The following is a 26,856-nucleotide window of genomic DNA, read 5'->3' on the forward strand; positions in this document are numbered from 1 at the left end:
CAGGCTATGTATTATTGCTTCTCCAGATTAATGCAGATAAATAAACATAATTGAAATTTATTTTTCATAAATACATTAATAAATCTGTATTTGTTTCTGAATGTAGTTTCCCTTGGGTTTTCCAAATATTGGCCCACAATTAAATAAAAGGACAGGACAGGACAGTACTTCTGTCTCTCTCTAAAGCTGAATTGTATTTCAGGAACTACTCAATGGAAAATTTGATTTATCACAGGTTCTAAAATGGTTCGAAACTGGAGTCTGTTACTATGGTTTAAAGAAGGAAGAAAATGTTTTAAAGCTGTCCACAGAAGAAGTTATTTGTCTGAGAAATGACTTCACCCTGTTTTGACCTAGCACATTTTCATAGGCAGAACACTGATAGATACTCCAGAGCAGCAAATGAATGGGGGCAGAGGAGCCGAAATAAACCTCTGATTGGCAGCTTCAATTGGAAAGCTGCGGTGTTCTGTTCATTTCTTTCTCCGGAAATTACAACAGTGTGTAAAGCAAAGTGGTCTTTGGTAGTTTCTCACCCCACTTTCCCTGAAACAGTGTCTTTTAAATACACGCCAAGTGCACAAACCCCCAAAAAGAGGTGCTCAAAACCCAAAAGATGATGATATAAGCAATATTAATAAGAATAATAATGTCATTGGTTTTATGTGTATTTGTTGTTTCAAGAGAACTAGTGCAAATGCTACAGAGGGCTCTAATCTGAACACGTGCAAACTTAGCTATGAATAGAATAAGATGGGGGGTTCTTGTTTCGTGCACAGCAAAGGCTGCAAAGTGTTACTGACCTGAATGGGTGTTGTCAACTCGGACACTCGGTGTGCAGAGTCACTGTGTTTTTGTCTCCTACTTCAGGGACAGTGCCAGGGTGCAGATAAGTTTAAGCACTGTGCATATGTGGCCTTCCCAAGCCTGCTGTACACTGTTACATCAGAATCTATCAGATTTTTTCTCTGAGTCTTTTTCTTGATGTTTAGTATATTCCCCCATTACAGTCCACACCTTGACAGAGAGAATATTACTCAACCTGAATTGCAACCTGAGTGACACTTCAGAAGTTTGTGAAGACAAGACAACCTGAGTGATAAAAACCTTGTTGTTAGAGACAGACATGCAATAAATCCCAAGGAAAAATAAAGGAACGCTGAAATTTAAATGACATCACTGTTGTCAGGTTCAAATGAAAATACACACGTGTATCTAATTCTTTCCTCAAGGCCTGGGAATGTGTTGAATTGTTTTGTGCTTTTGTTCCTTTGCTTTATGTTCAGAATAAGACTATAGCTTAAATCCTTGAGAAGGATTTTTGAACCTCCATCTGTTTTCATTGGTCAGGCCACACCTGTTATGTGTGTGTGTATATGTGTGTATACAGTGAGGGAAAAAAGTATTTGATCCCCTGCTGATTTTGTACGTTTGCCCACTGACAAAGAAATTATCAGTCTATAATTTTAATGGTAGGTGTATTTTAATCAGCAATCAATCAATTAGATTTCAAACTCTCCACCATAGCCAAGACCAAAGAGCTGTCCAAGGATGTCAGGGACAAGATTGTAGACCTACACAAGACTGGAATGGGCTACAAGACCATCGCCAAGCAGCTTGGTGAGAAGGTGACAACAGTTGGTGCGATTATTCGCAAATGGAAGAAACACAAAATAACTGTCAGTCTCCCTCGGTCTGGGGCTCCATGCAAGATTTCACCTCGTGGAGTTTCAATGGTCATGAGAACGGTGAGGAATCAACCCAGAACTACACGGGAGGATCTTGTTAATGATCTCAAGGCAGCTGGGACCATAGTCACCAAGAAAACAATTGGTAACACACTACGCCGTGAAGGACTGAAATCCTGCAGCGCCCGCAAGGTCCCCCAGCTCAAGAAAGCACATGTACAGGCCCGTCTGAAGTTTGCCAATGAACATCTGAATGATTCAGAGGAGAACTGGATGAAAGTGTTGTGGTCAGATGAGACCAAAATGGAGCTCTTTGGAATCAACTGACCTCGCCGTGTTTGGAGGAGGAGGAATGACCCCAAGAACACCATCCCCACCGTCAAACATGGAGGAGGAAACATTATGCTTTGGGGGTGTTTTTCTGCTAAGGGGACAGGACAACTGCACCGCATCAAAGAGACGATGGACGGGGCCATGTACCGTCAAATCTTGGGTGAGAACCTCCTTCCCTCAGCCAGGGCATTGAAAATGGGTCGTGGATGGGTATTCCAGCATGACAATGACCCAAAACACACAGCCAAGGCAACAAAGGAGTGGCTCAAGAAGAAGCACATTAAGGTCCTGGAGTGGCCTAGCCAGTCTCCAGACCTTAATCCCATTGAAAATCTGTGGAGGGAGCTGAAGGTTCCAGTTGCCAAACGTCAGCCTCGTCATATATATATATATACATGAAATCTGTGTATCAAATATCTATATCTTACTCTATATACTTTTCTTTATATATCAGCAGCAGCAGCCTTTATCAATCTACTGCTGGTATGGTGTCTCTCTTCTATGTAACACCAGCAAAGCTTCTGGTTTCATCTTGCCATCTTTCCTGTGGTCTTCTACTAGGTATTTTTTCATCTCTTGAGATCCATTCAATAGCTTCTTTTGTCCATCTTTGATCTGATTCTTGCAATGTGTACGGCCCATTGACATTTTAATATGTTCACTCTTTCAATGATGTCACATACCTCTGTTTGTTCTCAGATCCATTCATTTGATTTAATGTCTCTTCTTGTTATTCCAAGCAGACATCTTTCCATTCTTCTCTCTGTCATTTCCAGTTTCTGTATCATATTTTCATTTAGTGATCAGGTTTCAGAGCCATAAGTGAGCACTGGAAGCAGGGACGTTTATAGACTTCAAGAAGGGGCTTCGAAACAGTGTCCAGGATGGGGAGGGGGGCTGCTGATGGTGTTTTTTTCTGGTGTAAGAGCAGGGGGGGGGAGTTGCTGACAGTGTTTTGCAGAGTTACTTCTTTTGTTGTATTATTTTAGGGGGGCTGGGAGAAACAACAAGGGGCGGCTGACGGTGTTTTGTCAGACTGTTTGGGTGTGCCGTTCATAATCGTATTATTTTAGGGGGGCTTAGAAAAAATACATGGGAGCTGAAGCCCCCTTAATAGGGTCTAGCGATGCCCCTGACTGGAATTATGAATTGATTATATACACTGATCAGCCATAACATTATGACCACCTGCCTAATATTGTGTAGGTCCCAAAACAGCCCTGACCCATCGAGGCATGGACTCCACTAGACCTCTGAAGGTGTGCTGTGGTATCTGGCACCAAGACGTTAGCAGAAGATCCTTTACGTCCTGTAAGTTGCGAGGTGGGGCCTCCATGGATCGGACTTGTTTGTCCAGCACATCCCACATATGCTCGATTGGATTGAGATCTGGGGAATTTGGAGGCCAAGTCAACACCTTGAACTCATGATTCATCAGACCAGGCCACCGTCTTCCATTGTTCCGTGGTCCAGTTCTGATGCTCACGTGCCCATTGTAGGCGCTTTTGGCAGTGGGCAGGGGTCATCATGGGCACCCTGACTGGTCTGCGGCTACGCAGCCCCATACGCAACAAACTGCGATGCACTGTGTGTTCTGACACCTTTCTGTCAGAACCAGCATTATCTTTTTCAGCAATTTGAGCTATAGTAGCTCGTCTGTTGGATTGGACCACACAGGCCTGCTTCTCCCCACGTGCATCAATGAGCCTTGGCCGCCCATAACCCTGTCGCTGGTTCACCGCATTTCCTTCCTTGGACCACTTTTGATAGGTACTGACCACTGCAGACCGGGAACACCCCACAAGAGCTGCAGTTTTGGAGATGCTCTGACCCAGTTGTCTAGCCATCACAATTTGGCCCTTGTCAAAGTCACTCAGATCCTTATGCTTGCCCATTTTTCCTGCTTCTAACACATCAACATTGAAGACAAAATGTTCACTTGCTGCCTAATATATCCCACCCACTGACAGGTGCCATGATAACAAGATTATCAGTGTTATTCACTTCACCTGTCAGTGGTCATAATGTTATGGCTGATCGGTGTGTATATATATAATTATAGCAATCTCAATCTTTATCTCATATACTGTCCAGTGCACAAGAAAACCATGGAGGGCTTTACAGGATTAATGTATACATAAAGCATAATAGATAAATCTGTAGATGGGAGAAAATCAAAATCATCCTGAGTAGAATATAAATCTCTGGTGCCTAAGCCTTTCTCTCTTTTCTTTTATTTAATTTATTTAATTTATTCATTTATTTATTTGTTTATTTATGTATTTATCTGTCTACCTGAGTATTATGTATGTGTATATTTATATGTTTATTTATGTATTTCCTACATGCATGTAGAGCATAGTGTCCTGCATGTGCGCTCTATGGTGCTTTCCTGCGGGTGCGCAGAAACACAGCGGGACTCTCCCGGGCTCGCTGTTCGCCATGACGTGTGTCAGCCAGGTGGGGCCTGTGGATTTTACTGCTTCCCAGAAGAATGCAAAAGCGACACTGAAGTTGAGTGTCCGGAAAAATCTAAATGCAGGCAGCGTGCCGTGGCTACGTAGCAAAGGATGAAGGAATAATGGGGGATTATTTCCCTAGCAACAGATTGAAAGGTAACTTAAATGAAAAGTGACTTTTTATATGGGTATCCTCATCTAACATTAGGAAGTAACAGCTGAATGGGTGGTTAAGACCGATGACTGAGGGAACAGGATGACATGAAACAGAATGCTAATTCATCCTGAACTGCTTAGGTTTCAAGCGGCCATTATTATTTTACTATTTGGTGTCAGCTTGATTTAGCGTCTCGCAGCTCTTTTGATGCAGCATTGGTTTCAAACGACTCGTCACAGACCAGAGTGGAGTCACACTTCCACCACACAGCTCCCCTGGTGCCTGTCTCTAGGCTGCGGTTCCCCACGCACCTCTTCTCTTCATTAGTCGTCATTAAAAAATAAATAAGCAAACAAACATGGAAAAATACATAAATAAGAAAATGGCCGAATACTTTCACCTGTCCTGCAAGGACAATATTTTCTCTCTGGTTCCATAATGGATGGTGTGGGAAGATCCATATCTGGTGGTGTTCCTCACATTGATCTTGGGCTATATAGTCTCCTCAGTTTTACAGACAACAACCAGCAATATGACCACCGTCCCATGAATCGACAGCACCGCTTATCGTGCTGTACTGACAGTAAGTGGCTGTATCATGCTGTTGATTGCTTCTGTATACCTGTAGGTAACAACACATGCCCTCTGCAGTGCACATGACCTCCGCTATAATCCATTACCAGTTCTGCGAAGCTTGTCCCAGCATTGGTTAGACAGTGTGTGTTGTATAACTTTAAACGCACACAGAATAAAGGTCACATCCTCAATTATCTTTTTTGATGTAAGAAACTGAGCTCAATTGGTATGAAATTACTATTCCCTAGCAGCAGAGATTTTAGGTTCAATCCAGACAGAGGCATCTTAGGAGCAAATGATTAAAACACAATATTATATCCTGTTGACTTATAAACCCTTTGATGGTTTGAAATGCTTGTCTAAAGGTACTGGGGGAGACATAGATGTATTAAAATGCAATTTAACATGGTTTACCTGATACAGAGGCTGACGAACACCAATCAAAGGGCAAGCCCCACCGACAGATCTCTTTATTGGCCTAGTGACAGCTTGTGTTATAAAGACAACTTCTCCTGCTGCAGTTCTGTTTTTTTTCTTTTTCTTTTTTTTTTTCGTCATTTGCTGGATGTTGACAACCATTGTGTAGATAATGGTGGAGCTGAGAATGTGACTTTTGAAATGCAAAGCAGGGTACAAAACTCAATGTCAAACACCTCAGCAGCAGGAATTGTTCACTGCCAGTGAACGTACAACAGAGTGTCACTCTTTAATGTGCGTGTTTATATATATATATATATATATACAGTGAGGGAAAAAAGTATTTGATCCCCTGCTGATTTTGTACGTTTGCCCACTGACAAAGAAATGATCAGTCTATAATTTTAATGGTAGGTGTATTTTAGCAGTGAGAGACAGAATAACAACAAAAAAATCCAGAAAAACGCATTTCAAAAAATTTATAAATTGATTTGCATGTTAATGAGGGAAATAAGTATTTGACCCCTTCGACTTAGTACTTTGTGGCAAAACCCTTGTTGGCAATCACAGAGGTCAGACGTTTCTTGAAGTTGGCCACCAGGTTTGCACACATCTCAGGAGGGATTTTGTCCTACTCCTCTTTGCAGATCCTCTCCAAGTCATTAAGGTTTTGAGGCTGACGTTTGGCAACTCGAACCTTCAGCTCCCTCCACAGATTTTCTATGGGATTAAGGTCTGGAGACTGGCTAGGCCACCCCAGGACCTTAATGTGCTTCTTCTTGAGCCACTCCTTTGTTGCCTTGGCTGTGTGTTTTGGGTCATTGTCATGCTGGAATACCCATCCACGACCCATTTTCAATGCCCTGGCTGAGGGAAGGAGGTTCTCACCCAAGATTTGACGGTACATGGCCCCGTCCATCGTCCCTTTGATGCGGTGCAGTTGTCCTGTCCCCTTAGCAGAAAAACACCCCCAAAGCATAATGTTTCCACCTCCATGTTTGACGGTGGGGATGGTGTTCTTGGGGTCATTCCTCCTCCTCCAAACACGGCGAGTTGAGTTGATGCCAAAGAGCTCGATTTTGGTCTCATCTGACCACAACACTTTCAACCAGTTCTCCTCTGAATCATTCAGATGTTCACTGGAAAACTTCAGACGGGCCTGAACATGTGCTTTCTGAGCTGGGGGACCTTGCGGGCGCTGCAGGATTTCAGTCCTTCACGGTGTAGTGTGTTACCAATTGTTTTCTTGGTGACTATGGTCCCAGCTGCCTTGAGATCATTAACAAGATCCTCCCGTGTAGTTCTGGGTTGATTCCTCACCGTTCTCATGATCATTGAAACTCCACGAGGTGAGATCTTGCATGGAGCCCCAGATCGAGGGAGACTGACAGTTATTTTGTGTTTCTTCCATTTGCGAATAATCGCAGCAACTGTTGTCACCTTCTCACCAAGCTGCTTGGCGATGATCTTGTAGCCGATTCCAGCCTTGTGTAGGTCTACAATCTTGTCCCTGACATCCTTGGACAGCTCTTTGGTCTTGGCCATGGTGGAGAGTTTGGAATCTGATTGATTGATTGCTTCTGTGGACAGGTGTCTTTTATACAGGTAACGAGCTGAGATTAGGAGCACTCCCTTTAAGAGAGTGCTCCTAATTTCAGCTCGTTACCTGTATAAAAGACACCTGGGAGCCAGAAATCTTGCTGATTGATAGGGGATCAAATACTTATTTCCCTCATTAACATGCAAATCAATTTATAACTTTTTTGAAATGCGTTTTTCTGGATTTTTTTGTTGTTATTCTGTCTCTCACTGTTAAAATACACCTAGAATTAAAATTATAGACTGATCATTTCTTTGTCAGTGGGCAAACGTACAAAATCAGCAGGGGATCAAATACTTTTTTCCCTCACTGAGTATATATATATATATATATATATATATATATATATATATATATATATATATATATATATATATAGTACACTATAATACTGTAGTGACCCGACCACAGTACTGAAGGGGGTGGGAGTTCCTGGAGTTTTTTTAATTTTACCTCTCTCTCCCCGGGAGAATCGGGCAGTCGTAAGCATGTGTAATTGGTTCTCTTGCTGTGCATACTTGTGGTTGGCAGGTCCCTTGGGGGACAGAGGCAGGTTCAAGTATACACCTTTAGAGCTACTAGAGTTAAAACAGTGGCTGTTTTATTTGATAGCATTCTTTTATTTTTTGGTGTTGACTATGGCCAACAGTAGTCTGTGTATTACCCTGAATAAACCGTTTATTTGAGTACAGTTATACAGGCTCTGAGTAGCTTCTTTGTGGAATGCTTCAATACAGTGCTGTACAATTCTACACCCTGCCCACCTGGTAAATGAAGCTCAGTGAAATTATTCTGTCCTATTCTTCCTGCATCAATAAGAGGCAGTTGGTGGAGCTTAGCTTAATTTCAGACATAGTGTAGCTCATTTCGGAAGTATAACAGATAATATCCATTATAGTGGATCACATTTAATGGGGTTCATTACCTTTGGCTTCCAATGACCCACAGTGTAATTGTGAAGCGCTGTGTATAAACAATGTCTCGCTGAGTGTCGAAGACCAAGTGTCTGGCAGCTCAGGGTGCGCTGGTGAGAAGGGTTCACTCACAGTGGGGGTTACAGAAGGACAGATCATTAGTGAGTATTTTAATAGTCAGTGATTATAAAAAATAAAAGCTATGGCTTTGTGCAGAGAGAAAAAATAACTCAAGCCATCTGTCCTTCACCTCTGTGGTGATCGAGTCATTGACAGGAGTTGCGTGATGATTGTACCCACATGGTAGCGGTATTTTAACACATGAACTCAGGGGAGAACTGGTAGCTGTGATTTGTCAGGTTGTCTGTCCTGTCCAAAAACTCTGCGCATGTATTTATTTATTAAAGATGGTATAAATGGCATCTATAGGACATCTTACATCAGGAACACAATTTAATTTTCATAAAATCAATAAAGGTCTGATGAAAAACTGATGTAATTTCCCCCTTCAGATTAAAATAATTAGGAACGTTCGGCATGTTATATGCATTTTATTTCTATAATCCATTTCCACCTCTGTTTTGAAATGTAGCTACTTACATGGAAAATATATTTTATCTCAGATGTTTTGATCTCTATTAATGAATGCGTTTTTAACCTTTCTTTGCTCATAATTATAATTTTTTGGGGTCGTTGTTCTTTTTGAAATGGCAGATATTTAGAAAGTACTACCTGTTTTTGCTTTCAAGAGGACAGTTATTTTAAAATTCTGTTTCATTATGCATTTCAAAGCAAAGAGAGCATCTTCAACTGCCAAAGACTGATGCCCATGAAATTGGTTCCTGTCACACTTTCTTATTCGATGCCACATCATGTGGACCATCTTCCACTTTCAACACCAAACTTCCTGTGAAGAATCTACTTCCATGACCCAGAAAAGTCTTGGTTTGACTATAGCTGCTTAAGATTTAGTTTCCTACACTTTCTTCTTTCTTCTTTTCTTTTCTTTTTTAAATAAAAGGTTCAAGCTTTTTTTGCTCTATGACTGTCATGCTGGGTCTTGTTTACCTCACAGAATGGGGCTCCAATTACACAGCTTCCACTGAGAGATTTGCCTCAGCATTGATGGGATTTCAAGTTGCTTTCGATGAAGATTTAGACTGGAAATGAATAGAACATTATTTGTTTAATTTCTATCAAGCTAATTTTAATTAAAATAAACGATGAAGAAAATGTTGAATCTGTGTTATGGAAAGTGGAACAGCAGGTTCCTGCAAAGCTTTTTCTGTTAATATCTTAATCTTTGATTATAGTGATTGTAAATGGCCTGTACTCATGTTTTTATTGCTTTGTGTTTGTTTGTGTTGGAAGTTGAAGGTTCTTATGCACTGTTTAAACAGCTCCAAAGAGCCATCAAAGGTCTCAACAAAACACAGAGTTAATTGTGTAGGTATACAACCACAGACTGTATTTAGATTTTACTGTCAATATTTTCACAGTAAAGAGTGATGTGATTTAATTTTCTTCATGAGAATGGAAATGAAGTAAAGGTATGTCATGCTTTTAAATATAACATGACTGGAACCCTCTGATGGCTTTACATCTGATTCAGTAATTTGTCAGTGAGTGATACCTTAAAATGTTGTGATAAATAGGCATTCATTAATGTAGCAGGTATTTATATCAATTACAGTTATCCCTGACTAGAGTTGTTTTTTCTCTCTCGTTCAGTACTAAATCTGTAGCTAAAAGGGTTCATGTAATGGGAACAAACACAGAACTCCACCCAGTGGAGGCCTGCCAGGTTCTAGGTATTGCTGTTCTTATACATGTTTATCTCTGCTGTATTCTGTTCTAATATATCACAGTAATTAAACATTTTATGTTTGCCAATACATAAATCAACCCGAATTTGTAATTAATTAATAATGTTTCTAAGAGTGTGTCCTAGTGACATTTAAAATAGCAATGCCTGTTCTAATCATGATAGAAATCCCTTAGGAGTTTCCCCTGAATCCTTATATTCTTATTGTGGGATATACTACTTTATACGTTTAATTGCCAGCTTCACTTCTGGTATTAATGACTTTGGCATAACTTGAAGGTACTAGGTTGTTCATCTTGTATAATACTTGCAAACAGTCCTAAATAAATCATTGGCTGCTGTATTGATTATCCAGAGCATTTACTAACCTAGATCTTTATAAGAAATATAACAAGCAAACTATTATCCCTGTCACTTGCTGTAATGTGAAGTAGCTTCCTGTTAGGGTTCATGAAAAAAAAAAATGTTTACTAAGATCTAAATTTGTCTGTGACTATAGAGGCGGATGATATTTATCCTGTAGCTGCTTAAATAGCTGTCCAAAGAATCTCCTCATCATTCCTACTCGTGTTAGGGGAAATAAGATTGTAAATAGAGCATTTGCTATTATTTCCCCATCTGCTGGCTAAATAAGATATTTGTAATGTCTATATTTCTGCTGAGTATCTTTTTTCCCTCTTTCTTTTTTTCCTTAAAATGTGCTCTGCAAATGGGTGGATTAGGAATGCAGTTTTATTACTGGGTGCTGTTCCGCAAAAAACTGCAAAGGCAATCGATAAATCAGTCAGTGGGGGAATTTGTCTAGCTTGCATCTTTCTGCTGTGTATTAAAACACAATTTCCAACACTTAGCATGACCTCACATCCATGTGGGAATAGAACAGAAATTCCTACCACTGTCTAGAGGTAAAAGCATGAGTCTTAAAAACACAAACAAATACACCGACTGTGAGAGAACGGCCAAGCAAGGCTGACAGTTTAAACAATATTGCTTGTTTATGAACCTGCTAATATATTTAATTAGTTCTCCAAAGGTATGTGCTTGTTCTTTCTTGCTTTTAATTGTGTTATGCTGTGATAAGTGATAACGGTTGGATCTGCAAACAGTTCTACAGGATTCCTTTAAATACTTTCAGTTGCTGAAAAACAGCTTCTTTCAAAGCAAGGTTATTTTGTCAGCTGTGTGTGTGTGTGTGTGTGTGTGTGGGGGGGGGGGTGGCGGATTTGATGAGCTAAGTTTTAGCCTAGGACGCTGATCTTTTTTTTTTTTAATACAGATATATTATTTAAGAACATCTTCTTTAAAGTGGCTGTATATTTATAAAAAAAACTGATTATATAAGTTTTGAAAATATACAATAATCTCTTTTATTGATTGATTGTATTGTTTGTTTATCCGTGTATTTTAAAAACACAGTAGACACTAAACTTTAATTATTTCAGTGCAAGGCTTTGAAGAGAACCTCTTATGCTGATCCACTGTTTGGAGGAGGTTTGTTCCAGTTGTGTGTGAGTGTGTAGTCCAGAGGATGGCTGAGATTTCAAAGAAAAGGCAGGGGGCTCCCAGGGGGCTCATCTGGTAGAAGCCTGTGCCTGGAGATCACTGTTCAAATCCAGGCTGCGCCACTGGCCGGCTGGGAAGTGAGTCAGTCTCTTGGCCGGGCACAGCAAGGATACAGAGGCCTACTAGCGAGCTTGCAGCTGTGTGTGGCGTGGGCTGACTTCTGTGTTCGTCTTCCAGTTGGGGGCTGTGGAACACCCCAGGAGGACAGCTGTTTGTCTCTTCAGTTTCCATTGGTCCGGCTTCCCCTGGACTTGCTGCCTGGGAAGGTGTTTTTAGGCAGGTCTTAAAAAGAGGATGGTTTACTTTGAGATTTGAAGTTTAAAGTAAATGCAGTAAAATGCTGAACAAAATATGGTGATGTATCCCCCTGTGCACGTCAGTGTGGAGCTCTGATGGAAAGTGATTTTAGATTCTCTCTCTGGAGTTTAGTCTCCGCAGTGAAATGTTTTTCTGGGGGGGCGGGGGGATAATTAACGTATTCTGAGTTGTTTAAATATGCTTAACACTCCATGAAAGTCAATATTAAAAAGTACTTTCCATCATTTATTGGCAATGGGAAAGGGTTTCCTTTTGTTCTGCCGCAAAACAGAAACTGCCACGTTACTATAGGAGGAGGGGAGCACATGATGTAATAAGCAAAACCCACTTCCCATCCTACTGCTTTTCATCCCCGTGGAATCGATGCTCAGTCTCCTCGTTTGACCCAGTTGCAGGTCAGGGGCTGGAAATCTGTGTTCTTGGAATTAAAAAAATAAAAAGAGATATCTCACGCTCAAGAACTCGCATATCATATAAGAAAAATTTCAATCCGTGTTGCACGGCTTTGAAATTACCATGGGATGTGGAGGTGGCAGGGAGAGAGGGACCTCGAATCACCTCATGAATATTATTGCATAGGTGAAAGAGAACTCTGATCTCAGGCAGCTTCTCTCCTGTGTTAAGCTTTCATTCATGATCTGTTTACTCAATGCACACCCCACAGACACACTGAGACTTTTTTGTTTTGGCACAAAACCACATACAATGAAGTGGAGGATAATAAGGAGAGATGTTGCTTTTATATTACGGAAAAAGGTAATACTGAAATTCCAGTGAGAACACACTCTTCATACCCACCAATAAGAGATGTGGCTTTGAACGTATCTGATGAAACATTCTATCCCCAGGTTTTTGAAACACTGCCAGACACTTTGTGTGGATGTTGCTAGTTTCTGTTTATTTCTTCCATTTCTCCTTTCCTCTTCTTTGCATATATACTTTTTTTTCTCCCTTCAAGGAAAATACATTTTATCTGAGGAGAGTTAATGAACGGTATGTGAATAAATAGCTTGGTAGGGGACAATAAACACATTTAATAGTAGTGTAATGAGCAAAGAAAGGGCCTCGTTACTATAAAGAACACTTTTAAAGCGCAATCGATTACAGCCAGCAACCTTGCCATCACCAGGGCTCTCAGCATTTGAGTTAATTTAGAAAACACTATTAAGGCTCCTTTGCAGTCGATGCCTACCATAAAACCACTGTGTAGAAACGGGGAGAGATGGGGCTGTGGGAGAGAGGCAGACTGTTCTTTTCAAAGTTAGGAAAGCTGTGACTTTCTGACCAGGCCACAGCAGGTTCACACCACCATATAATATTTGGGCCATATCGCCCACCTCTAGGCTTACTGTATTTTGACCACTTTACTCAATCCTCAATGTATTATTTGAATGCATGCCATGCTGAGGTTTAAATAGAGGTTACTCAGTGCACAGGGCCCAGGTTTGTGTTTGTGTTTTTGTGTTGAGCAATACAACAGATGCAGTAATCTTTTTTCAAGGTAGTAACCTCAAGGGAATACCCCTGGGATTACAGTGTCAGTGAAAGAAGTGGTTGCCTAACACAGCACCAAGTTTTTATTATTTGTGTGGGAATTTGTTCCATTCGAGTGATTTGTTGCACTCGTATTTTCTGATGATTAGTTTATGCTTCTAAGAATGCAAAGCAGGCGGCACAGCCTATCACGCTGCAGGGTACTAGCTCAGCTGGAGTGGGCTAACAGGGCCCGGGTCAGCTGATTGAAAATGAACATCACCCCACATGTTGAATTCCTCAGTGTGCATTGGAGTTGCACTTTCCTTCTCATTGTTTGCTGCATGGTTTGTAACTCTGTGTTTTGTTTCTCTTTCCACAGTTCCTCCGAAAATCACGAAGGTGACAAAGGACATGTCGGTGAACGAGGGCACCAACGTGACGCTCATGTGCTTCGCAAATGGCAAGCCGGAGCCCACCATCACATGGAGACACCTGTCACCCTTAGGTAGGAGAACCTTCGTGCTCCATCCTAGGTAGCTGCACACATGCATCACAGACCCCTCATACAGTGGCTTTAAAAGAGTTCTGCATCACCAAACTTAGATTCATGTGGTCAAATGTTTCATTGCAGTTTAATGCCAGTTGTGCTTCAGGACAGAGACACTTGTGGTGTTCTATGGTTTCGGATATATAACACAACTGGGGGTAGTTCTCTGTAGCTGAAGAGTTTCATTTGTTTCTAAATAAACAGAACTAAGGGAATATGAAGGAGGTCCTGTATCATGCATAGCCTCAGTGACAGAATATTACCAAACTCGGATCTTGTTTCCGAGCTGTTAGGCTTTTTAAACCTATAAGGGGGAAAAAAAGAATAACTAAGACAGAAAAACATTCTGCCTCAAGGAATCCCAGCTGTTGTTTTCCTTCAAGCGTAGGGTTACTTTGAGTAATAAAATAAAATAGGAAATAGACCAATTTAATTCCCCATAACTGTAATTAATTTAAATGCTTGGGCAGTGTCTCTATGGAGTGTGGTGCCCCAGCTCATAGCACTGCAGTCTGATCTGTGCTCCAGGTGTCCCAGTGGTCAGTGACACCAAAGAAGACCAGGCTACCCTTCTACAGAGGCTGAGACTATTCATTATATAGACACCGATCAGCCATAACATCATGACCACCTGCCTAATATTGTGTAGGTCCCCCTTTTTCTGCCAAAACAGCTCTGACCCGTCAAGGCATGGACTCCACTAGACCTCTGAAGGTGTGCTGTGGTGTCTGGCACTAAGATGTTAGCAGCAGATCCTTTAAGTCCTGTAAGTTGCGAGGTGGGGCCTCCATGGATCGGACTTGCTTGTCCAGCACATCCCACAGATACTCGATTGGATTGAGATCTGGGGAATTTGGAGGCCAAGTCAACACCTTGAACTCGTGATTCATCAGACCAGGCCACCTTCCTCCATTGCTCCGTGGTCCAGTTCTGATGCTCACGTGCCCATTGTAGGTGCTTTTGGCAGTGGACAGTGGTCAGCATGGGCACCCTGACTGGTTTGCGGCTGCGCAGCCCCATACGCAACAAACTGCGATGCACTGTGTGATCTGACACCTTTTTATCTTCCAGCATTCACTTTTTCAGCAATTTGAGCTACAGTAGCTCGTCTGTTGGATCGGACCACACAGGCCAGCCTTCGCTCCCCACGTGCATCAATGAGCCTTGGTCGCCCATGACCCTGTCGCCGGTTGACCGCTTTTCCTTCCTTGGACCACTTTTGATAGGTTCTGACCACTGCAGACCGGGAACACCCCACAAGAGCTGCAGTTTTGGAGATGCTCTGACCCAGTCGTCTACCCATCACAATCTGGCCCTTGTCAAAGTCGCTCAGATCCTTACGCTTGCCCATTTTTCCTGCTTCTAACACATCAACTTTGAGGACAAAATGTTCACTTGCTGCCTAATATATCCCACCCACTGACAGGTGCCATGATAATGAGATTATCAGTGTTATTCACTTCACCTGTCAGTGGTCATAATGTTATGACTGATCGGTGTATATAATCAGATGTTTTCACTTTAAACTATAGCTTCCCTTTTCCATGTCCTGCCTGCAAAGTTTATTATTTCACCTTCCATATTTTATGTGGTCATCTTTTAGATAGCTTCCAATGTCCATCTTTGATCTGTTCTTCTTGCAATCTTTCCAGGCCATTGCCATTGTATCAATTTCAATCTTTCCATATATATATTTAAATTAGTTTCAGCAACACTTTATTTTTTGGTTTCCCCTTAGGCTTTACTAAACCTTCACTGAAAGCCTAATTTGACTTAGTTATTGGCTGATATAGTTATATAACTGTACAAAGAGACTTTATTAATGGGAATATATTTGTGCATTCATCTGAATCACTGAAACCTACTTTGTAATAAAAATGGATTACGAGACGTTTATTGAATGTATTCAGATGGTTCATTCATTAGGAGATTGTTGCTATGGCACCAGCATCATTGGTGTGTTTAGTAAATGGGGATGTATTATATATTGAGAGGCACTCTCAATTGAGGTAGTTTGAGGAAGCAGAAGGAAAGGAAGTAGACAGAAAGCACTGTACCTGCACAGCGGATGTGTTTTCAAGCAACTGCAGCGCACCTGAATTAGTAGACATATGTGCATATGAAGTGGACATTGTGAAAAAGGCAATCATGAAAGTGTATTCTGCTGCAAAAGAACATCGTCTTGCTTGTGAGGATTAGCTCAGTGAAGCTGGAGAGGCACTGTGTGGGGCTGGGAAGTGTGGCACACTTGCTGTTGTCAAGTGTTAGCAGCAAATAAACTCAGGAACTGCAGGGCTGTGAACTCGGTGCTGACTTCGGTAACATACAGCGTACTACACCAGCACACGTCTACGCCTAGGGTTTTCACAACTTTATGATAGCCACACAACTGCAGACATCAGTGTGGAACAGTTTTTCCAGTTATTTGTGCGTTTGTTTTGGGTTGAGCGGGCGGGAGTTGTTTAGGTTTCGAGAAGCATGAAACTTCTGAATAAACTGAAAATAAGTCATGAACACGAACTCTGAGGCTGTGATAAAAATGCATCATTAGTAATGCTCTCAGTGTTAATGACATCTGATTACAGGTAGGGGACAATGTGCCACTGAGGTGGTGATCTCAAATGTTCATGTCGTGCACACGCAACCACGGCCCACAGAGCGTGTTGTGTCTGTAGCTCTAGTCATGTTCTCTGAGAGACAGAAGGTCTTGCTACACGCTGTAGGAAACCTCACTGCTCCTTGTTTATCCAAGCACACAACAGAAGGCAACTTTGCTGTATTATGACTATCGTGTTATTAGTATTATTATTGTTATTATTATTAGTGATGTCTTCTAGTTTACTGCGGCTTTGTTCCGCTATCTCTTTCTGCTTCCTCCAGTCCCCTGAAAGGAAATGCTCGCTCAAGGGTTTTGAAATGCTGCATGTCAGACGGCGTGCATTGTGAGTGCCTGGACTTTTTGACTTTCCATTGTGTCGTTACAAGGATCTCGGGATTGAAATGTTAATTTGACAAGGCTGTGAGTGCCCTGTTTTCAGAAGATAAGTGGAAGGTGCTTTGATGGTCTTCCATTTGCAGACACAGGGGGAGACTCGGGAAGGTGGCAGAAATCGTACAGCCTTTTCAGTAATGAGCTACTTTTACATTGCTGCACCGCACTGCATAGAACTGAGCTAATCAGAAGGCAAAGTAAGAAAACAAACGCACGCAAGCATGGATGCACACAAACATGTATTTTTGCAAACCCTCTGCTTACACATGGGAATAGTGTTGCATTCACTTTTCTTCTTTAAAACTCTGCAATCTCTCTTGGGGGCAAAAGTCATGTAGAGGTGTTCTAAATGATTTTTTAAATAGTCGATTTGAATGTTTTAATTCTTTAATTAATCGATTATTATTATTTTTATTATTGTCATTTAATAATGGCACCCTTACTAGATGATATTCTATCATATTAACTCAGTATTCATTAGGTTGTCTTATTTTGTTCATGTTCTCTATCCAAATAGCAAGTATTAACATTGACATCAATTTACATTTAAATGATGTGTATTAATCCGATAATTATTTCTCGTTGTTCAAATTGTTTTCAAGAATGGGATAATACTCCCAGTTCATAACTTGATGCATTTCCTGATTTACAAGGATGCATTACAATATTTTATTTATGTTTTTGTCAGAAGGTTATTTTCATAATAAAATAATAATAATATTTATAAAACAATATGAAACTTCTGCAGTCTCCAGAGATAATTTAAGATGGGTTTAAATGAGTAAGCCTTGGATTATCTTTCATTAAATGATTGTGATGCAGGTTTACAGGAGATGTGCTGCTCTGCAGATTTACTCCTGTCCTGTGAATGTGAAATTGACAGACTGGATATACGAGGTATCTTTTTCCCTTGACAGCTACAAGACAGCACAATATCTTTGCACTGCACGGGCTTAATGAAGGATGCCAATATGAAGGCCAGTGTCCAATTTCCCCCATTTCTCTGTGATGTTAATGGGATGTTGGTGGACGAACAAGTTCAGAGAAACACAAAGTATTTACATAAGGGCCAGGGCAGCACTCTGGGATGTGTGTTCAGAAGATGTGTTTCAGAAGGGTGTGAAGAAAGGTACGTCCAGTTTGTTAGGATTGTCAAAACCGTGTTGTCTAATTGATTAATCTTTCCACACACGCGTACCGTGCTTCTGCACTGATGTGTAAGAAAATTTAAGCCCGGTTTAAAATGTAGCTCTTGGATAAAATTAGATAATCTCTGGTGGGGGGGGCGTATTTTGTTCTTATTCCATATCAACTTTACATTAGTTAAACAGTTGGGATGTGTGGGCCATGCAGGGTTACAGAATTTTGTATTATTGGACGTGTTTTAGAAAGCTGTTGCTTATGTGCATGTATTAACCTTTCCCTTAGTGTGTCTGCCATAGACATTGAGGCCAGGTGTCAGGAAATAGTCTGGAGAAACGTCTTTCTTACTAGTTCTAGATGTTAACGTGCCAACAAAAAGTACACATACAAATAGACTGAACTGGTTTCTGCTTTCCCCTGCGCTGCTGCTATAACAGTCATGATCTCTACTTCTCAGGATCGTTTCAGCACCAATTTTGAAAACTCGTAAATCACAACGGGTATTTCAGAACCATTGTGAGTGTAAAAAAAACAGAAAATCTGCAAATAAGCTACAGATCTGCTGTTTTTGCTCCTTTTGACTGAAGTGTAAAATAGTCCAGTGACACAAGCATGAGTTTGATCTCTGTTTTTAGGATGAGAAACATGGGGCTGTGTGAACAAATCCCGCTGAGCTCACTGGCTGTGTAACAGCACTGTGTCAAGTGCCACTGTAATGCTTTTCACAACTATTGACATACTGGAAATACGGAAATACAGCTTTTTGTTTAGCCAAGCAAAAGCATTGTGAGGGGGCTGCATGCTGAAATATAATCATGTAGATGGTATCTCGTCATTGAAAATAATGTAAAGGGTTTAACCCAGCCTCTGGGGTTAATATCAGTATTTGTCAGTAACTACAGTGTCTGTCAACATTGGTAAGACAACATGCAGTATATGTGTATGAAAATAACATGAGCAAAATATGTATACAGTTGAAACTGTGAAACCTCTTGTGGATACAAATGTATATATAAGTGTGTGTTGTGTGCACTAGCAGCTAGAGTTGTCTGTATTCTCAGCACTTAATAAAGAGGGGATCATTGGCTGATGAGGGTTCAAAGGTTGCATGATAAGTGTGCAGTGCAGGTTAGATAACCGTTCAGAATCCCTATCTAGAGCAATACTGTGATCGAGTATATGTGGCTATGCTAAAGGAGGCAGATAAATTTCAGAGCCGTAAAAGATGACAACGATCCCTCACCTCGCAGGAGCACTCGTGGCAGGCTGTGGTGGAGCTGCTGTGAATAAGATTGTTGAAACTGTGCAAATTATGACGTTTCAAATTGAATGAGTAAATAAAGAACATATTTGTAAAGACAATTTTGCAATTTCTCTGCCTTTGATGAACCTATCTTTAAAGTCTTAATTTTGCAGGTAACAGGCAGACACCTAGGGAATAATTGTTTGAGGAAATCATAACACATACTTTCGCAGGTGTTCTTTGTAACATGCACAGTTTTTGAATGCCTGTCTGGAACTAGTGCAGTAGACACATATAAAACAGAAGCTTGCTCTCAGGTCATGTGATCTCAGATTGATCCAGGTTCATTTTAGTAGAGTGTGTTGGTTTTTGATTAGAAGTGTAAAATAGTGTCTCTGGATGCACTTCAACTACCTAAAACAGTTATTCATTTTCTTATATTAATTTAATATTAATAGCATGACCAATAGCATGACCAGGGTAAGTGATTGAGTGTTATAAGTTTTCAAAATACATTTCAACATAACCTTAACAACATTTGCAATCAGTATATTTTACCACTTACAGACATACAGTCCTTTGTGAAGGTCTTTTCTGCCCCTGGGTGCATTGGTTCTGCCCTCTCCACACACCCTTAATCCTCTTTAGGTAGAAAAATGGATAGATGGATAGATAAAAATAATCTCAATTTCACTACAAATATTACATTCGGGGAAGGGGGAACAAATGCTGCAAGATTTCAGAATATTTTGTCTCAATACACTTAATTCCCAGAACAGCTTGATCTACCGGAGCAGTTTTGTCAGTTTTTTTCAAGAGATAATTTATCTGTAATTCAACAAGGAGTTGTAAATAACTGGAATCTCTACATACAGTCTCGCTGGGCTCTCCTCCGCTTCCAGAGACAGCTGTCTGTAGGATTGGTTAGCTGTTTAATGGAGTGCAGAAGCCAACATGCTTTCATAACCAGGCATAATATAGCTAGATGGAATTTGTCTTTTTTTCCTCAGCTGTGATTTTATCATCAAGCTGTATCAGGGAAGTGCTACAGTATACTGCTGTCCTTCTGGCTCTCACACAGTATAGCTCTGGACACAGAACATTTTGTTTGCAATAACTATGCTGCAGCCTTTATGCTGTGAACAAGCAACCAATCGAGCAAGTTTTATGTAAAATTGTCAGCTGTGATTTATAGTGGATTTCACTTCGGACTAATATTTTTTTAATGCCATGCAAAGCTGCCTTCATACGGCATGTTTTGCTGGAAATCGGGGGTAAACCAGCAGCCTTGCATCCTAAAAGATTTAGGATGCCATTTTCAGTACGTTTCTTTTGTGTTTAAAAAGCAAGAAAAAACAAGGTCTGATTCTCATATGCTCAATAATATTTACAGACTTTTAATTTCAGTCTTGGTTTATACTTATTTCATAAGCTAGACGTGACATGTTGTGTGATTTTAAACGGTGCTTGAAGCATACAGTACCGAGTGTTTGTATTGTTATAATTAAATGTCCAGAACCCCGAACCTAACTAACACCACAAGTTGAAGCTGCATCCGTGCATCACTTTCCAATAAGACCTGACTTATATTGACTTGAAGTGTAACTCTTAAACCGGAACAGAGCCCAGTGGTACAGGCTGCTGTCTTTTCATTTCAGAACTGCTAGCATCTCCGTGACAAAACACAGGGCGGTGTGATGGGTTTCAGCTCATTAAGAAAACATCATAGAGCTGAGCGTACAGCATGTTACCAATGAAATATACATGCAGGGAAATTGCATCACTGCTGCCTGACTTCTTGTGAACTGAAGGTCACTGGTATTTCTCTACAGTTGTTCATGTTAATGCCCTCTAAAGGATTAGTGCTTAAATAATACAAATGTGTCTTGTATGATAACCTTAGAAATCGTGTTTCCCCTCTTATTATCACTTGAGTATCACGTCGCTCTGCTGTCAAAGGCCTCTGTCACTTTAAGGGGCGCACAGAGAGATTTTGAGCTACAAATACGCTCTTCTTGACAGTAATCTTGTAATTCTTCTGAGGGAAGAGCCCAGTATGAAACATTACCCACAGACAGTAGTACATTTGGGACATTAGCTGTGAATGTAAACTACGGTTAGAGACGTTGCTCTCACACCTCCTGGTAACCTTGGAACCTGGCTGACTGCAGGGCGATGTTGGGAAGACTGTCTTCCAGCAGCACCTGAGGCCTGGCAGGTCTGGACCTGAAAATGCACACGCCAGTCAGGGGCAGCTTTGCATTTAGCAGCCGCAGAGCTTTTCATTTATAGACATACATACATATACATACTGAATATTTATTAATGCTGTTTTGTAGATAGAAATCGTAATGTGATATTTGCAATATCACACATGCTGTATTTTATGCACAACATTCTTGTTCATCATCTTCTTCTTTTTCTTCTTATTATTACAGTACAATGTTCGGATCACATATTTCTACAGACCCCATCCCTTCCTTACCTCACCTCACCGCAGTATGTTTTACAAGTGTATGACTTCAAGGTGTTTTTGTAGGTGTTTATAGAGTTGTAAGCAGTTGCGAGATTGGCTTGTCTTGTCTCTGCATTTTGTCATCACTCTGAGATTAAACACCAAAAGGCTTTTCAGTTTAATTTCCCTAGTTCTGACTGTCATTGGCCCATACAGTAGAGTCCTCTCAGGAGTGTGTTATCACTGTGTGGTCTCCCTAAACAGCAGGTAGTGAACAAACCACTACTTTCCCACAGCAAAAGTGGATTTTTTTTCTGTCACTCATCAACACAGATAGGCACCTTGGGGAAAAGCATGGTTATGATCAAAGAATCTAAAACAGTACCAAACGTCTGAATTCATTTTAATTACCTTCTCCTGTGTGGCGTTTCATTTCCATCTTGGTTTTTCTGAGATTTACTGCAATAACAGGTTGTCGGAGCAGTCAAGAAATCCAGAAATGAATGGTAGCTGCAAATAGTGTTGCAAAATCCTAGAAAAAAAAAAGATTCACATATTAGTAAATGAAAAGTATAAGTTCGTCTGTAACTTCCAACTGCATGATAAGAAAGTTATTTTTGTTAATAAACACCTTGCCTGTCTGTTAGTAGACACTGTGATTGAGAAAACAAACAACTCAGATATTACAGTAAGTCCAATTGATCAAGGAAAGTTATATACAACTACAATTATGAAACGACAGAGGTGTAGTTTTTAACTAAAGGTATAGAGAGTTTAAAAGAGTTTAAAACAGAGTTTAATTTGAAGAAGCAGAATACAATCGCATTGTGAAAGGATAGCAATCTTGCAGTAAATGTCTGAATTGCTTATTATTGAATTGTGGGAGGTATATGGCACACCTGTAATATTGTTTTGTTTACTTTTTTCTCTAAATATTGATTGAAGCTTTCTCATATAATCAGATTCCAAAAAAATAATAATTGGAAATTAAACTGGCAGTTGATTTCACTGAAATGTGTGTGCCGTGCATGACTTGACTTTACGTTGTATTTGCGACCGTCTAAACAATGTAGTGAAGGCACGTCTCCCACACGATGAATATTCACCTGCACTCTGGCTGCAGAAGTAGGCCACACGGTGTCTGGAGCTGCCTGAAAAAGCTGTTGGTTTTGAAGTGTGGAAAGGGGCATTCAAGTCAGCTTTACATCCAACCTATCAGAGAAAGTAATTGGTTTTCTTAATTGGTTGTCAGAATCAATCCATTTTGACACATGCTCTATTTTTAATGTACAGTGGAATCCATATTAATGAAAATGCTTTTAAAAGTCTAATCATTTATGTGTTCAAAGGTTTCTACACACATCACTGTGGTGCTAGAATGACTGATGAATGTCTAGCCTGGTTTTCCCCTGAACAACTAAAGTATTTCGCATTCTTCTTCTCTTACTCCTTCTTCTTCTTCAAATGATTAAAGACTAGACAATGAATGATGCATTGTTGACAGCTTCTGTAGAGTCAGTTACAATTGAAACTTGTTTAAATTGTGTCTGAAGAACAGTGTAAACACGATCTCCTATTTCAGATTTCATTTTCATTGCATTGGTTTATCTTGTCGGTATTGCAGCAGGTAGAATTAACATGTCATTCAGATAAACTTTTTCTCCACCGCTCCATCCTTTAATAAGGAAACTGTTATTTTCTGCATTATGTATCTTTGTACTGAATGTTGTATCCATGCAGGGTTTACTGTTGAGTAGCCCGTGGTAGGCTTAATTGTGTTTGTTTGTGAAAGAGAACTATCAAACCTGTGTTTCATTTCAAATGTGACTCAAATGTGGTTTTGTTTTAAATCTGTTAATTGACAGATGCAAATGCCAAGGTCTTTTATACAATCTGTTACTACAGCATTTCCCGAGTACAATGATAATTGCTAATTTTCTAGAAATGTGAATTGGAAATGAAATTCAGGGTTGACTGTACTGCCACAGGGAACAATACCTTGTGTGAACAAGTCATGAAGAGGTTTTATTTTCCTTTTATAATTTTCTTGTTTTCATTTTTTCTTTTCACTTTTTCGTATTTTCAGTACAGGGCTTCATCTGTATGGATCTCAGGATCACTTTTTGTCAATATCTGTTTTAAGGTCCTCTAGCCCTGGAGGCTTATTTTTTATATATTTACACAGGTTTTTCACTGGACTTGAAAGTAATCGTAGAGAACAGCGGTGATGTGTTCCTCATGGTCAGTTCCGATGAATTTATCTCAGTATAGTAGTCTTTCTGTAGGTGTGCGTGTGCATGTGCCTTTTAATTCTTTCTCAGATATTTTTGGGGGGATTGTACACAGAAGGTTTTACCATGATTTTTCTACATAAAACAAATTCCAAGAATCAGAAAACAAACCACAGTTATGTCAAATACCATTGGTAAAAAAGGTTACATAATTTGGGTTCAAATAAAAATAATTTGTTAAATGAATAAATACACAAACACATACATACATACATACATCAATTCTATTAATTTACTTTTTTCTGTCTTATATGTGACAAAATCACTTTAATTTAACATACATAAGGGAAAAAAGAATAGAATTAAAAGATTGAGTAACAAAGCAGACATATTTGGAGATCAAAGAAGCTCAAATGCAATATTAGAAATAATTAAACATTCTCAGTGCATCACTACCTAAGAAACAAACAAAAAATATGATGTTAACATTCTTATTGTTTTTAACGATGTTGTTGTTCAATTTTATTCTGACCAAATTTTCCAAGCAGTTTAATGCCTTTACTTTACCAATATTACTTTATGAAACCTACTGCTGGAGATAAAGAATGAAAAGAAAAGAGAAATGTGTCTGTAGGCAGAAATTACCTGTTATTTTTTTTTATATTGTTAATTGGATGCAGTTTTCCTGTGTGTGCAGCTGCCCTGTTGACAAGGTAGACTTGGAGCCTCATATATTGGCCCATGATCCAAACCATAAACACACCAGGTGATGAATGGACCTAATGCCTAATGCTGTGATACTATTGAAATGTGTGTGTGCATATATATAGATGGACTGGCGTCCCGTCCTGGGTGTATTCCTGCCTTGCGCCCTATGCTTGCCGGGATCGGCTCTGGCGTCCCCTGCGACCCACATGGATAAGCGGTTTCGAAAATGGATGGATGGATTGATATATATATATACAGGTATATCTTGTTTTGTATGAGAGAACAAATTATTTGTAAACAAAATTCGAGCTAAACAGGGTTTGCCGTTGACACAGTTTTATTATTGCTTCTGTTTTTTATTACTGAACATAACTGACCTTTTTTATCTGCTAAGCCATCTATATCTGAAAGGTGAGTGTTGCTTTTCAGTTGTGGTAACTTGATATTTTGCTTCGTTTTATTGAACTCCAATGAGTAATGCTGTCGTTGGTTATTTATTAAATTGTTGTTATTTCATATATGGCATTTGTAATCTAGTGTGTGCTTTAGAAATGCATCGTTCTGTAGATCAAATTTAAATGGTATAAGAGAATAGGATCTCTCTATAGAATAAATGAATGCGAAAATATAATATATACAGTACATGTAAATAAATATAACCAGTATACAGCTCTGGAAAAAATTAAGAGACCACTGCAAAATTATCAGTTTTTCTGGTTTTACTATTTATAGGTATGTGTTTGGGTAAAATGTTTTTTTTTATTTCATTCTATAAACTACTGACAACATTTCTCTCAAATTCCAAATACAAATATGAATGGAATGAAATACATGTAGAGATGCTGATTTAAGAAGAATTGGCAGTGGTCTCTTAATTTGTTCCAGATCTGTATATAAATACATATATATATACAGATCGAATGCTTTGGCACAAGATTGGCCTCAGCAGAAGTAGGGTTCAAGTCACAGATGGTGTTGGGGACAAAATGACATGGGGTATTTGTGTTTCTGTTTACATAAAGAAAGTTAATTGGGCCCTAAATGATAAAAGGCAGTGGCTATCGTTTGGCTCTGACTACTAATTAGGTCTCTGGGGGACCGAAGTTAATGGAATAGCTTCTAATTACATGAAGCCTATTGAGTTTTGAGGAGGGAACTCTGCAGTAATTAAAAGGCTTACAATACTGTGGGGGGACAAATGGTTTCTAACACCAGTCCACCAGGATGACCTCTTATGGTGTGCATGCTCTCAGGCGTTGCTTGAACCATTCATGGATGAGCGTATAGGAGGTTGTGGGGGCTCCTGCCTGGGGAACTGAAGTTTCTCTGACTTCTCCTCTGATGAGGTCTTTGAAGGCCCCCCTATGTGGAAAAACAGTGCCAGTATGAAGCACATATGTGTGCTATGCCATGTTTCACAGATTAATTTAATATAGCATGGAGCTCTGGCAACTCGCAAAAAAGAAAAAAAAAAACACAACAACAACAACAACAAAAGCATCTATATCTTTTGCTTCACTTATCTCCTGGCACCCGGGAATTGGCAGCTTGCCCATTTGTATGCTCTTAATACTTGAATTAGCTGAAGAGTCCCTTCCTTGATTTATCCTGTATTAGGCTGAAAATGTTAAAATAGTGCACGAAGGTAGGTATGCATTGGTTGGTATTAGATATTATGTTAGGTTTTAACTGAGATACCCACAGTAGGATGCAATGGAAGCAGAATGGGCATATTTTAGACTGGTTTAGGGAGACCCAGTCATTAGATTTTCTCATTTTCTTCCCTCAGTAGTTGTTGCTTTTCATTACACTCACAAGCACATCTGAAGCTCGTATTATTTTTTCGTTGTATTTCGTTTTTTCGCCTCGCTTTGAGCTGCGTACATGTTAACAACCGCCACCTGCTTTTCTCCCCATATCATGAAAGTGGCGAACGTGTTGAGGATCTGATGTGGTGTTCATTGGCACGATTAAACACAATATGCATTAGCTGATGAGTGAATATGTTTATAATGCCTCTTTTTTATCTGTTGAATGAGAGGTAACAATTAAACACGTTACCAGCTAGGCTGCTGTTTATCTTTGTGGAATCATCAAGAGGAAAGTGGGGGGGTAGGGGGGGGACTGCATTAAAAACAAAGAGTATCCCACTAATTGAGCCCAGAGCAATACGAGTGGCTGATAATGGCATAGCACTTCATTTTAAGTGGC

The 26,856-nt window shown here is 40.0% G+C and overlaps 1 protein-coding gene across 5 annotated transcripts in view; it reads left to right on the forward strand.

Moving 5' to 3' along the window:
• The window catches only part of ntm (neurotrimin), a 360,902-nt gene that overhangs the window by 296,976 nt on the left and 37,070 nt on the right, over window positions 1-26,856 (forward strand). For all 5 annotated transcript variants that reach the window (XM_066707858.1, XM_066707886.1, XM_066707876.1 and 2 more), the window contains one exon: window positions 13,706-13,831. In XM_066707858.1, the coding sequence (XP_066563955.1) occupies window positions 13,706-13,831 (126 nt within the window). The remainder of the gene's footprint in view (window positions 1-13,705; window positions 13,832-26,856) is intronic.

Source organism: Amia ocellicauda, chromosome 1, assembly GCF_036373705.1.
Source record: "Amia ocellicauda isolate fAmiCal2 chromosome 1, fAmiCal2.hap1, whole genome shotgun sequence".
Taxonomy (NCBI): domain Eukaryota; kingdom Metazoa; phylum Chordata; class Actinopteri; order Amiiformes; family Amiidae; genus Amia; species Amia ocellicauda.